Below are 14,650 nucleotides of genomic sequence, written 5' to 3' on the forward strand. Positions count from 1 at the left end.
GTAACGACCTGCTAATGTCCTCTGATCAAGACCGTGTTTCAGTTCTTGTTCTTCTAGATCTCAGTGCTGCATTTGACACTATTAACACCAAATTCTTCTACAGAGACCACATAGGTATATGTGGACCTGCTTTAAAACGGTTTATGTCTTATTTGTTAGACAGACAGAACATGTAAATGTCAACCTGTCATCAACACACACTAAGGTCAGAAACAATGTTCTACAAGATTCTGTTTTTGGTCCAATCCTATGTACAATTCTATTATTTACAATCTACTGTATATACTCCCACTAGGGGACTCTATCAGAAGATACTCTATAAACTTTTACTGTTATGCTGACGACACTCAACTCTACTTGTCAATGAAGCCAGATGAAAGAAATCAGCTAACACAACTACAGTCCTGTAAAACTTCCTTTTACTGAACTCGGACAAAACTGAGCTTCTACTAGTTGGCCCACAACATCTCATACAATCATTAACTACTGATCAAGCTTTTCAGAATGTACTTGATTATGGAAGACTATGGGTGTCCGGCTCCTCCACATCAGTGATCTGATCCAGCCTTACACACAAGCTCGGGCTCTTAGGTCTGTGGATGAGAATCTGCTGATGGTTCTTTGGGATGCACAAAAAGTATCTCAAAACTCTGCAGCTCGTGTCCTGACTAAGACTAAGAGGCACATTTCCCCTGTGCTGTCCTCTTAACATTGGCTTCCAGTGGAATTTAGAATACAATTTAAAATCCTTCTCTTAACCTTTAAAGCTTTACATGGCTTAGCACCAACATACATTCAAGATCTAATGCAAACGTATCAACCCTCTAGGACCTTACGATCCCTAAACTCTGATCTATCAGTTATACCACAAATCTCTAGATATGGAGCCAGGGCCTTCAGTTTTCAAGCCGCTAGGCTGTGGAACCAACTACCAACTTCAGTCCGGAGGGAAGACACCCTCTATATGTTTAAGAGTAATTTTATAACTTTACTTTATAATGAAGCCTATAGTTAGGACTGACTGAGGCTCTGTCCGGACCAGCTAATAGTGATGCTGCTATAGGTTTGGACGCACTTTACTGGAAACGTCTTGTGGATTCAGAGACTGCTTTGGATCTTTAACATCCTAAACATGGAAATGGGATGAGATCGGAACATGTGACCAAGTACTATAGAGAGATCATATCTGGTCTGGGAATGTCTTGTAAGTAAGCACTATCCAAGTCAGGAGAAAATAATGTGGCCTTGTAGAATGAATTGACCTTTACGTAAGAGACAAACCTGTTTTCTCACGTAGGCGCTTCACTTTCCGCATAACGGATTAGAAGATTAAAATCCCTCCCATCTGTATCATAACGCATAATATGCCGTTGGATTATTGTGGACCTCACCTTTGATTTCTCACTGATACAAGGAACGGTCAGAAAGGCTGGTCTTGGCGCCTGCTTCTCCATCAACAATTCCTGTCTAAGGCTTTGGTGATGTTTTGTTTTCAGACACACATCGGAAGTGAAGGTCGGAGGGCAGGCAGGTCTGCCGTGGCCTCCACTCTCGCAGATTATATGACAGCAGCTAGCAGAGATCCTCTCTTAATCTGGACCAACATAAGCTGGTGGTGAATCCCCCGCTGCCCCGTCCGCCCAGAGATGCAGTAAGAAAGATGTTGATTGCTTCTCCATCTTTGTGCATTCACGTCCACACTGCGATTGTGACAGGACAGTCTGATTTGCTTTGTTTTATTTTGGTTCCACACTTCAAACAGTGCTTTTTTTTTCCCCGGAACATTTTGAAAGTGCTTTGACAGCTCTTTCACAGCTCCAGGAATCTTTGTGAGAATAGCTTGAGCCGACTGTGTCAGCGGCAGAAGCACCGCTGAGCTTTCGTAAGTCAGTTGAAGACCGAAGACCACGATGTTCGCCAGTCGAGGTGCCACTGGAGGAGGCAAGGGGGGCAAGTACTCTGTCGAAGACCTCTATGGCATCAGCAAGAAGCCCAAAGCGTCTGCCTCATCGGGGAGTATTGTGGCCAAAGCTGGATCACGGAGCAGCAAGACCCCGGAGCAGAGGACCGAGTCGGAAGCTCTGGCCTCTCAAATCCTGGAGGCGGCACACAGGCTGGTGGAGCGGAGGAGGCTGGAGCTCTACCTGAGGGAGTGTGGACTCTCACTGGCTGACTGTGACTCTGAGAGAACCGCTATGGTGTACAGGTGAGCAACAGGACCAACGAGCCGCACATCAAAATGGGTCTAAACTTCAGGGGAAAAGAAGATTCTTAACTTTAGGAAGTAAAACAGTCGTAAATAGTGACAGAGAACTGAATTTATATATATATTTATATATATGAATTTGGAAAGATATATAACACACTCGAATGTTAAGAATCACTCGAATAATAAGTTACTTTAAAATAGTATACATAATAATTAGTTGCTAGACACTTGTTTTAAAGGTACTCTTACTTTTAAAAGTTTTTGTTTTCTGTGTGTTACTTTTTGTGTTTCAGTGTTCAGTTATAGTGTGTTTTGCCTTTAGTTTTAAAATGTCATAGGTGCTTGAACGCTACATCGTAATCCCATGGTCACTGAATGCATCATTGATGTGTGACAGAGAGGTGCAAAAACAGTTAGTGTGAAGTCAGCTGAATGACCGCGTGTAAATGAACGAGTTAAGCGGCTTTTCATTTCACAGTAATTTTCAGTTTATTTAAAAGGACAATGTGCAGTTACATTAAAAAGATGGCTGCACCAGATTTAGCACAATGCTAATTTCCATCTGTAGTCCTCAGAAAAGATTCAGAAAGTTTACAAAATACATCAATATACAAATAAAGCAAAAACACAATAATATACAAAAACACAGTACAATCTAATAAGGTCATCTGACTGGTGGTCTAAAAGCCAGTCTTTGACAGTCTGTGAGAAGCGATGAAAATCTGTTAATTAGATTGTAATGATTGTAATGTAATGATAATGATTAATGTGTTACGGTTATTAACAAAGTCATTATTTACATCATTCATTCAATGACCATTTAAACATTGAGCTTTATTACGCTATTTTGGGATGACAGGGATCTATTTTCAGACAGATGGTAATCATAGCCACGTCTAATTTTACATTCACTTACAGTCCTCCTCTTGAAGGGCTCATTAACACCCATCTTCTTTATTTAATTTAATGTACTTTATTCGACCATTTTTATTTGTGTATAATGTCATAACAATGAGTTTAATTTGACACCATCTGAAGGGAGGGTTACAGAACACAGTTTTCTTTTTCATAATTTCATGTTTGGCTTCCTTGAGAAGGTGCAGAGAAAGGCGCCTCTGTATAAAAAAAAATGGGTTTGAATTATTATTATTATTATTACTATTATTGAATCTCAACAAGCTATCTTAGTTCTATGGAATCAATTTTTTTCCAAATACTTTTTTTTAAGCCTTCAATTTGTTTTAACTGTTTAATTGAATTCAATGATTTATAAATTGAAAGGTTGAATTTGACATCAATCTTTGAAATCAATCACAGCCCATAATGTTCATCTGGTAAAACATTTGTTTCTTCTTCTGGAGGAAGGGAGTTGGAACCCTGCGTTTAACTTATTTCATGTATACTATGTAACTTATCCAACATGTCTTCTGTCTGAAGAATACACCGTGATGGACAACCGCACATTCAGAACAAATATTCCTCTCTTAACATGAATACAAGATGATGCGTTTTGTTTTCTAAGGTAAAAATCTACCTCTAGGTGGAAACCAGTGGCAGTTGGCCCATAGGGGGCGCTGCGGCGCCGCCGACTAGGCTGTGTCTTTCTTTATCTCTGTTGTCTGTTTGTGATAAGTGGGTCGAATGTGACTCTGATGGGCTGCTACACAGGACATGTTGTTAAAAGTTTTTTTTTAATAATTTGGTTTATTCTCTATAATGTAAATCACAGTAAAAATCAAATGTGTCTGCACCTTCTATCCAAACAAGGGGCATCATTTACATTCATTATTATTCATCAATAGTGGTCAAAACATTGATTTCTACATGAAATTAATATTGTCTGAGTTAAGACCAGCTGCCACTGGTGGAAGAATCTCCAAGATGCAGACAGATGATCGGATCAAATGATGCATGATGAGTCAATTACACTTTTTTATTAGTGGATAAAGTGAGTTGATGATGAGTAGAAGATGAATCTACCAGCTCATCTCTCATCATCGCCAGTGTCGTGCGATTGTATTTTTGCACTTAGAAATTGTGTGATACATGAGTGTGTGTGTGTGTGTGTGTGTGTGCTCACGTGCTGTTGGCCTGGTTAAAGTGTGTATTTGTGCAACAGGCTCAACCTCCCTGGAGATCAAAAGTGATAATGACAGTGTCGACATCCACACTCTTGTTGTGGAGAGAAAAGAGAGGAAACATAAATGTGGTAAACAAATCATTTATTGCCATAATTATGTTTTTATATAATTATATATATAATTATTATTATAGAAATGTATTATTTTTCAATACTTTTGTCTCACAAATATTTGTTTAAATGTATATTACAAGCAAATATAATTGTGTTTTAATAGTAAAGTATGTGTTCGATCTTTATCTAGCACCAATGTCTTTAATTGCGTCTTATCTCCACCTCCTGGAAGCTTGATCTCCTCCAGGTACTCAGGTTACCGACCCGCTGTATTCAATTCACGCATCAATCAATACGGGAGAAGAAAGTTGCTCCAGATTCTATTTCGGCTCAAGGACAGAGCTGAGGGTGTTAATGAATGTTCGGAGTCTGCTCATAACTTAGAGGAGGTTTACTCTCCTCATGATAACATTGGCTGAAGTTAGATTTGGTGCTGGATTGTTTGTCTGTTAGCAGCCGTCACTATGAAACAACGATAACTTTTATGATTTTATTGAAGCATTTACTAGGCTTTGAGGTCAAAGAGGCGATTATTGAGCAACAGAATCAACTTCATCAGTTGTTGGGTCCAGATGAAGTACTGAGAACAGGTGGCAGGAGAAACAATGATGTGTGTTGCTGTATGGAAACAGAGAAACAGAGAAGCTTCAGAATGCGTCAGAACACAGGGAACATTATAGTTTGGAAGGTTGGTTGGTCTTATCTTCTCATGCAAATGAGCCCATTAGGAACAATCATTCATCATTTCGTAACACGTTCACTGTCACTGACCAACATCTGGTTCGAGGGTAAGTAAGTAAGTAAGTAAGTAAGTGATATTTATTTATATAGCGCTTTTCTAGACCAGGGTCACAAAGCGCTTAAACAATCAAAACAATATTCAAAAAAGTATATACTTTAAAGATCAAGATAATACTGAGAACAACACAGGAGTTCCAGAAAATCAAGGAAAAGCCTGAACAAATAGAAACGTCTTCAGATGTTTCTTAAAGGAGTCAGTAGACTCCATCAAGCGCAAAGAGAGAGGAAGATTGTTCCAAAGCTTGCAACAGCCTGAAAAGATTTCTCTCCTCTGGTCGGATCATTGGGATCTATTGGGATCATATGGTCTGTTGAAAACATAACCAAACATACAGGAAGATACACATTTTTACGTGGTTCTGCTGTCCATCAGTCTGATGTTGTGCAGAGCTGCAGGGAGAGCAGCTGCTTTCCTCAATGTGGGAGCATTCGCTGATAAACGCTGCAAAGTGACTGTATTTGACGTGATGTTTGCTTTGATGTGCTGCGACTTGGAAGTCATGTCTGGTCCTGGCTCACTTGTCTGATGTACTCGTATCTTTAGACATCCCAACGGTACAGTCAAACCTGTTTAACAAGGAGTGTTAGTGCAATGGAATAATGTGTCGTTTACCCAGATGAAGAACGGGTTTGAACTCATTTTTGTCACGTTACAATAAACTGACTAAATAATTGGTAAAAAAAAAAGTTTTTTTGCTTGTACATGCACTCTGTATAGAACATGTACAACTTGATCTTTGTGTCGTCAAACATATTTCATATGCCAAGAAAGGTGTCGAATAATGTTGATAAGATAAAACGTATTCTGAAAATCTAAATAACCAATAATAATCAATAACACAACATGTTTGAATTATTTCCTAGTTTAAATGAAGACGGTTGAGTCTATTGTCTTGTTTGACGATGTCATTTATTTTATATCGACTATGTTTATGTTGGCTGTCTTTGTGATTTGAATTGACTACATTTGTTTATCCATGAACAAATAATGATTGTGAGGCTGAACGTCCATCAGCACAGTGAGGAGGTTAAGTGAAAATAAACGTTGTTATTATTATCCACGTTCAATGTCTTTATATTTTAAACTATCTCTGAAAATACCATAAGAGTAAAAAAAGGTTAAAATTCTATTTTAATACAAATGTAATTTCATGTATTTATTATTTACAAGTCATGAGCATACAGAGTACCAAGTCTCTCATTTCCACCCAAAGAGCCTACATTTATTTTATCTTCATAATTCAACACATTTTATACAAAGTTTTGCATTTCAATACAATAGCAGCTGGCAGTAGAGATCCTTTCATGCTAAACACAATATAGCCTGAGCAATATAGCAGTTAGATTTCTATTATTTAAATATTTTATTATTAATATATCTTATTATATACGTAATATAATTAATAATATGCTGCGACGTCACAAACCTTCAAATGAGTGTACCATTAGAATGTACCATCCAGATGTTTTTTCAGGAGATCCCCAGAATCAGTTCCTTGTTTGATATATATATATATAAATTATATACATTTAGAATATATATGTGTATGTATGTACACGACATTATCATTCAACTCTATTATTATCTGACACTTTTGCAGACATACATACATACATCTTTATATATATATATATATATATATATATATATATATGTGTGTGTGTGGGGGTGTTTATAGGCGTGTGTGTGTGTGTGTGTGTTTATAGGCGTGTGTGTGTTATATAAGACAATATTAAAGCTCAGAATAAGACATTTACAGTTAGAAAGGTGGATGTTGAAGAAGTGTAGATCCAGCAGAAGACAAACGTTCTGTCAGTCATGCAGAGAGAAGTGTGGAGAAAGGGAGGACGGGGGAGAGAGTGAGAAAGAGGAGAGGGAGGGAGAAAGAGAGAGAGGGAGGAGAGGGAGGAGAGAGAGGGAGGAGAGAGACGCCTCACATCTCTGCGCGTCGTGAACATTTAGGATCAGCTGGCAAAGATGGAAAAAGCAAAAGCGAGAATGAAACGTTGGTGAGAGAAGCGAGTGTTTCCACCGAGGACTCCTAGGATCAGTGGAGAGATCATGATCTGCCGGCATGTCCACGGATCCACATGCTGAAGGTAACAAAAACCGGCTCGTTTGCTTCCCTCGCGTCCAGTCTGCTGCTGTGCGGAGCTCGGTGTTTGCACCCGCAACCCTCCTCTCCTCCCTGGCTTCCCCTTTTCCTCGGGGATGGACGACTCCTCCATTTTTTCTGTTCTGACGCGCCTTGCGACAAAAGAGGAGAGAAGATGCTCGCTGCGGGCGTGAGGTGCGAGGATGCCCGTGGACGTGGACGTGTCATCGCCGCTGCAGGACCCACCTGAGCCCACCGGCTCCAGACTCTGGGCTTGAGACACCACCTCCCTGTACACAGCCCGGGCTTGCCTGGTGGACAGGCCTGCTGGACTCTCTCGAATCTAGTGGGTCACCCAGGACCCGCCACCTCCCAAGATCTGTCTGAGGAGTGCTGAGGAGCCACCTGATGATTTTTGGAGAGCACCCCGGGGGCCCCGTGTGGCTGTAAGCACTCGCCAAAAAAACACAATTTTTACAATTTTTGTAGCGCTAGAACAACAGGTCCAAGGATGCAGGTGTCTTTCGCCTGCACCGAGCACAACCTCAAGAGTCGCAGTGAGGACAGACTCTGCGGTCTGCGCACTGCCCCGCCGCCAGGGGGCAGCAGCGGCGGAGTAGGGGGCGGCAGCAGTGGTGGAGGGGGCGGTGGAGGTGGCAGTGGTGGTGGTGGAGGAGGTGGAGGAGGAGGAGGAGGAGGTGGAAGTGGACAGGGCAGCAATGGGAACTATATCTCCCAAGGATCTGTCAAGACCAGAGAGGGCTCCCGCCAGACCCCTCAGGGCCACGCCCACATGAAGGAGGCCATCGGGCGCCACACCAGTATGAAGTACAGGTGAGTGCAGGTGTATCACTGCTGTGGTTCCAGCAGGGGGCGACATTCCTGATGATCAGAATTTCACAAACAATCAAATATGCCAGTAACACAAACATGTTCAGGCTTTTACAAAGACACTATTTCCTTCAAGTGATATTAAATATTGCCCAAACCCTTACGGGAGCCAAGACTAGGAACCAACCAACCACCCTGTTGTGGAAGGAAATGGTTAAAATGATTGTTTCTTACATAGTGAATTGAATTTGAGAATCACAATCAGAAAACATTTATTGACGGTGTTGTAAACACAACCCAGGATTGTTTTCTCTCGGCCACATACAATTACATATACACTATGAATCAAAATAAAAGAAAACAATATACATTTAAATTAAATATATAATATTCATGATCCGTGCAGAAGATTGAAAGAAAGGGTTGATGTTCTGGTCTGTATTGATCTCAGTCTAAACGTCATGCCATATTTACTAGCTTGTCTAGTCAGTCGCAGTTCCAGCTGCTGTAAGGTGGGACCAGTCTGGTACAATAAACCCAACAAGGGTTACAACGACAACACTTGGCACCAATCAAATGGATTGAGTCGCAACGTGTGACTGATCAACCTGTTTGTGCTAGCATGGAGTGAGCGGTTGTTTTCATCTTGCTGTTTGTTTCACTGTGTTGTGTTAGGTCATGTTGCAGTGTTAACTGTCCTGGTATGTCACATCGTGTTGTGTTATAGTAATCATTAGTAATGTGTCTCATGCTGCTTTATTACTGTTGACGTCCATCATCTCATTTCTTATCTCCTCCTTAACATTGGCATATTTCTAGGTCACCTGAATATGAATCTACTTTCATTTGAAAATAACAAACATACTCTTAATACATATAAATCCTTATTATAAACTAATATAATGTATTTAACATAATTTAATTCCAATCATATCATCTTATATAATTATTATAATCGACGAAATTTATAGAACCATCTAAGATCATAAATATCATGTAATATCATTTAATAAAATTATTATAATCTAGATACTCTAATACCATTTAAATCAGGGGTGGGCAATTAAAATTCTTCAAGGACCACATTCAATTCTGTGAATTTTGTTAGGGGCCGTCAAGCAAAAAGAAAGACGAAAAAATCCCTAATAATAAAAGGACTTGCGTCAATAGGCCGTGACTTTTATTATGATAAATAAGCTGCAATTTTATGCTTTATATATGAGTTTTTTTCAAAACATTTTTTTAACTAACTTAAAAAGAAATATTTTGAGGGAATAATATATACATAAAAAAATACACACAAAAAGGAGGGAAGTGTTATGTAAAAATGTAAATTAATAATAAATACAAAATACATCTGCTAATGCATTAGAACCATTTATACAAGATCATACTTTGACACTACCAGGGCCGCATAAATAAAGTCAAAGGGCCGCATGTGGCCCCCGGGCCGCAATTTGCCCAGGTCTGATCTAAATCATTCATATAATGGAATAAATGTATGTAACATAATGTAATTTAATACCATTCTTATCATCTAATATCATTTATATCAATTAAAATAATATGATATAATGTTTTATCATCTACATACTATAATATCTTTCAATTCATTCATATAATCAAATACAATGTATATAGTATAATAATATAATGTATATCTAATTTGATAATATAATTCATACAATTAAATATAATTCATATTTTTTGTTTCGGTTTTGTTTCAAACAATCAAGCATGCACAGTTAAATCGATGAGGTTTCAGCTGAAACACCAGACTGACGAATAACTGATCACACTCCTATAACACCTGATTTGTGAAAATGTTTCCATTTGATTGATTGAGACAAAAAACAAACACTGCCCCTGTTCTACATACTCCAATATCATCTTAATAATTAATATAATATGTTATATGACGTATGTAATCTAATCTGATATAATTTCAATAATTATTTTATTGTTGATATCAGCTATATTATCAAATGAAATGTATATAATCTAATATGAAGTATATTTTATCATATATTATCAATATCCATTTATATCATATATTAGCAACTATAAAAACTTCATCATCATATAATACAATCTATTATCATTATCATCACCTATATAATCTTATATGATATAATATTGTGTACTATCATCTATAAATACTTTTATCATCTAATAAGATCAATCTTAATTTGTATCATCTAATATCATATAATATATACAATAATATAATATAATATTATATATATAACACCTATATCAACTAATGTCATTTTATGTAACGTAGTATAATTTATATACATTTATTTGATCTAATATGACCTATGACCAACTATATAAATGTATATAATCTAATATCATACTATATCAACTTCTAGCCACCACAAGACCTGAACAATGTAAGCTTTCTCAGAGAGTCCCCTAGTGATGGCACACAACTCACGTGTCCATCACACTTTTATCTGGATCACCGGCTATTCAGTTCTTTCATTAATTGCATGTGTAAAAAGAGAATGAGACTGGAGACCAAACCCAGATTTGCCAGTTTGTACACGTTCTGATTGGAATGCAGTCACAGAAAGAAAAGTGTCAGTAGCAGCGATTGCAGCAGCAGCACAATACATCTATACGGATCCAGTTGCCAGTGGCAACACCGCAGGCTTTGCCTTTAGCTTTTGTCTGTCTTACTTTCTAATCATCTTGCATGGCTGTCGCTTACCACTCAAAGCCACTGTATTTGCAGACAGGCAGCTTACAAAACAGAGGGCATCGTGTTTACATTAAATCGTGTACCTCCACACTGATGTACCTCCACACTGATGTACCTCCACACTGATGTACCTCCACACTGATGTACCTCCACACTGATGTACCTCCACACTGATGTACCTACACACTGATGTACCTACACACTGATGTACCTCCACACTGATGTACCTCCACACTGATGTACCTCCACACTGATGTTCCTACACACTGATGTTCCTACACACTGATGTACCTCCACACTGATGTACCTCCACACTGATGTACCTACACACTGATGTACCTCCACACTGATGTACCTCCACACTGATGTACCTCCACACTGATGTACCTCCACACTGATGTACCTACACACTGATGTTCCTACACACTGATGTACCTCCACACTGATGTACCTCCACACTGATGTACCTACACACTGATGTACCTCCACACTGATGTACCTACACACTGATGTACCTCCACACTGATGTACCTACACACTGATGTACCTCCACACTGATGTACCTACACACTGATGTTCCTACACACTGATGTACCTCCACACTGATGTACCTCCACACTGATGTACCTACACACTGATGTACCTCCACACTGATGTACCTACACACTGATGTACCTCCACACTGATGTACCTACACACTGATGTTCCTACACACTGATGTACCTCCACACTGATGTACCTACACACTGATGTACCTCCACACTGATGTACCTCCACACTGATGTACCTACACACTGATGTTCCTACACACTGATGTACCTCCACACTGATGTACCTCCACACTGATGTACCTACACACTGATGTACCTCCACACTGATGTACCTCCACACTGATGTACCTCCACACTGATGTACCTCCACACTGATGTACCTACACACTGATGTTCCTACACACTGATGTACCTCCACACTGATGTACCTCCACACTGATGTACCTACACACTGATGTACCTCCACACTGATGTACCTACACACTGATGTACCTCCACACTGATGTACCTACACACTGATGTACCTCCACACTGATGTACCTACACACTGATGTTCCTACACACTGATGTACCTCCACACTGATGTACCTCCACACTGATGTACCTCCACACTGATGTACCTACACACTGATGTACCTCCACACTGATGTACCTCCACACTGATGTACCTACACACTGATGTACCTCCACACTGATGTACCTCCACACTGATGTACCTCCACACTGATGTACCTCCACACTGATGTACCTCCACACTGATGTACCTCCACACTGATGTACCTCCACACTGATGTACCTACACACTGATGTACCTACACACTGATGTACCTCCACACTGATGTACCTACACACTGATGTTCCTACACACTGATGTACCTCCACACTGATGTACCTCCACACTGATGTACCTCCACACTGATGTACCTCCACACTGATGTACCTACACATTGATGTTCCTACACACTGATGTACCTCCACAATGATGTACCTCCACACTGATGTACCTACACACTGATGTACCTCCACACTGATGTACCTCCACACTGATGTACCTCCACACTGATGTACCTACACACTGATGTACCTCCACACTGATGTACCTACACACTGATGTACCTCCACACTGATGTACCTACACACTGATGTACCTCCACACTGATGTACCTACACACTGATGTACCTCCACACTGATGTACCTACACACTGATGTTCCTACACACTGATGTACCTACACACTGATGTACCTCCACACTGATGTACCTACACACTGATGTTCCTACACACTGATGTACCTCCACACTGATGTACCTCCACACTGATGTACCTCCACACTGATGTACCTACACACTGATGTACCTCCACACTGATGTACCTACACACTGATGTACCTCCACACTGATGTACCTCCACACTGATGTACCTCCACACTGATGTACCTCCACACTGATGTACCTACACACTGATGTACCTACACACTGATGTACCTCCACACTGATGTACCTCCACACTGATGTACCTCCACACTGATGTACCTACACACTGATGTACCTACACACTGATGTACCTCCACACTGATGTACCTACACACTGATGTTCCTACACACTGATGTACCTCCACACTGATGTACCTCCACACTGATGTACCTACACACTGATGTACCTACACACTGATGTACCTCCACACTGATGTACCTCCACACTGATGTACCTCCACACTGATGTACCTACACACTGATGTACCTACACACTGATGTACCTCCACACTGATGTACCTACACACTGATGTACCTACACACTGATGTACCTCCACACTGATGTACCTACACACTGATGTTCCTACACACTGATGTACCTACACACTGATGTACCTCCACACTGATGTACCTCCACACTGATGTACCTCCACACTGATGTACCTCCACACTGATGTACCTCCACACTGATGTACCTCCACACTGATGTACCTACACACTGATGTTCCTACACACTGATGTACCTCCACACTGATGTACCTCAACACTGATGTACCTACACACTGATGTACCTCCACACTGATGTACCTCCACACTGATGTACCTCCACACTGATGTACCTACACACTGATGTACCTCCACACTGATGTACCTACACACTGATGTTCCTACACACTGATGTACCTCCACACTGATGTACCTCCACACTGATGTACCTACACACTGATGTACCTCCACACTGATGTACCTACACACTGATGTACCTCCACACTGATGTACCTACACACTGATGTACCTCCACACTGATGTACCTACACACTGATGTTCCTACACACTGATGTACCTCCACACTGATGTACCTCCACACTGATGTACCTCCACACTGATGTACCTACACACTGATGTACCTCCACACTGATGTACCTACACACTGATGTACCTCCACACTGATGTACCTCCACACTGATGTACCTCCACACTGATGTACCTACACACTGATGTACCTACACACTGATGTACCTCCACACTGATGTACCTACACACTGATGTTCCTACACACTGATGTACCTCCACACTGATGTACCTCCACACTGATGTACCTCCACACTGTACCTCCACACTGATGTACTGTACCTCCACACTGATGAACCTCCAGACTGATGTACCTCCACACTGATGTACCTCCACACTGACGTACCTCCACACTGATGTACTGTACCTCCACACTGATGAACCTCCAGACTGATGTACCTCCACACTGATGTACCTCCACACTGATGTACCTACACACTGATGTTCCTACACACTGATGTACCTCCACACTTATGTACCTCCATACTGATGTACCTACACACTGATGTACCTCCACACTGATGTACCTACACACTGATGTACCTACACACTGATGTTCCTACACACTGATGTTCCTACACACTGATGTACCTCCACACTGATGTACCTACACACTGATGTTCCTACACACTGATGTACCTCCACACTGATGTACCTCCACACTGATGTACCTCCACACTGATGTACCTCCACACTGATGTACCTCCACACTGATGTACCTACACACTGATGTACCTACACACTAATGTACCTCCACACTGATGTACCTCCTCACTGATGTACCTCCACACTGATGTACCTCCACACTGATGTACCGTCACACTGTACCTCCACACTGATGTACTGTACCTCCACACTGATGAACCTCCAGACTGATGTACCTCCACACTGATGTACCTCTACACTGATGTACCTCCACACTGATGTACCTCCACAC

The 14,650-nt window shown here is 40.7% G+C and overlaps 1 protein-coding gene across 2 annotated transcripts in view; it reads left to right on the forward strand.

Annotated features, from left to right (window-relative positions):
* The first annotated feature begins 1,708 nt into the window (after positions 1 to 1,708).
* Positions 1,709 to 14,650, forward strand: part of LOC148066847 (voltage-gated potassium channel subunit beta-2) — a 37,683-nt gene continuing 24,741 nt past the window's right edge. Inside the window, exon 1 of one of the 2 annotated variants that reach the window (XM_087807707.1) lies at positions 1,709 to 2,206. In XM_087807707.1, coding sequence (XP_087663833.1) covers positions 1,911 to 2,206 — 296 coding nt within the window. In that variant the 5' untranslated portion in view covers positions 1,709 to 1,910. Of the gene's footprint in view, positions 2,207 to 7,125; positions 8,135 to 14,650 lie in introns of those variants that run through there. The other variant, XM_087807706.1, reaches the window with a different exon arrangement.

This window comes from Callionymus lyra, chromosome 14, assembly GCF_982586985.1.
Source record: "Callionymus lyra chromosome 14, fCalLyr1.hap1.1, whole genome shotgun sequence".
NCBI classification, from domain to species: domain Eukaryota; kingdom Metazoa; phylum Chordata; class Actinopteri; order Syngnathiformes; family Callionymidae; genus Callionymus; species Callionymus lyra.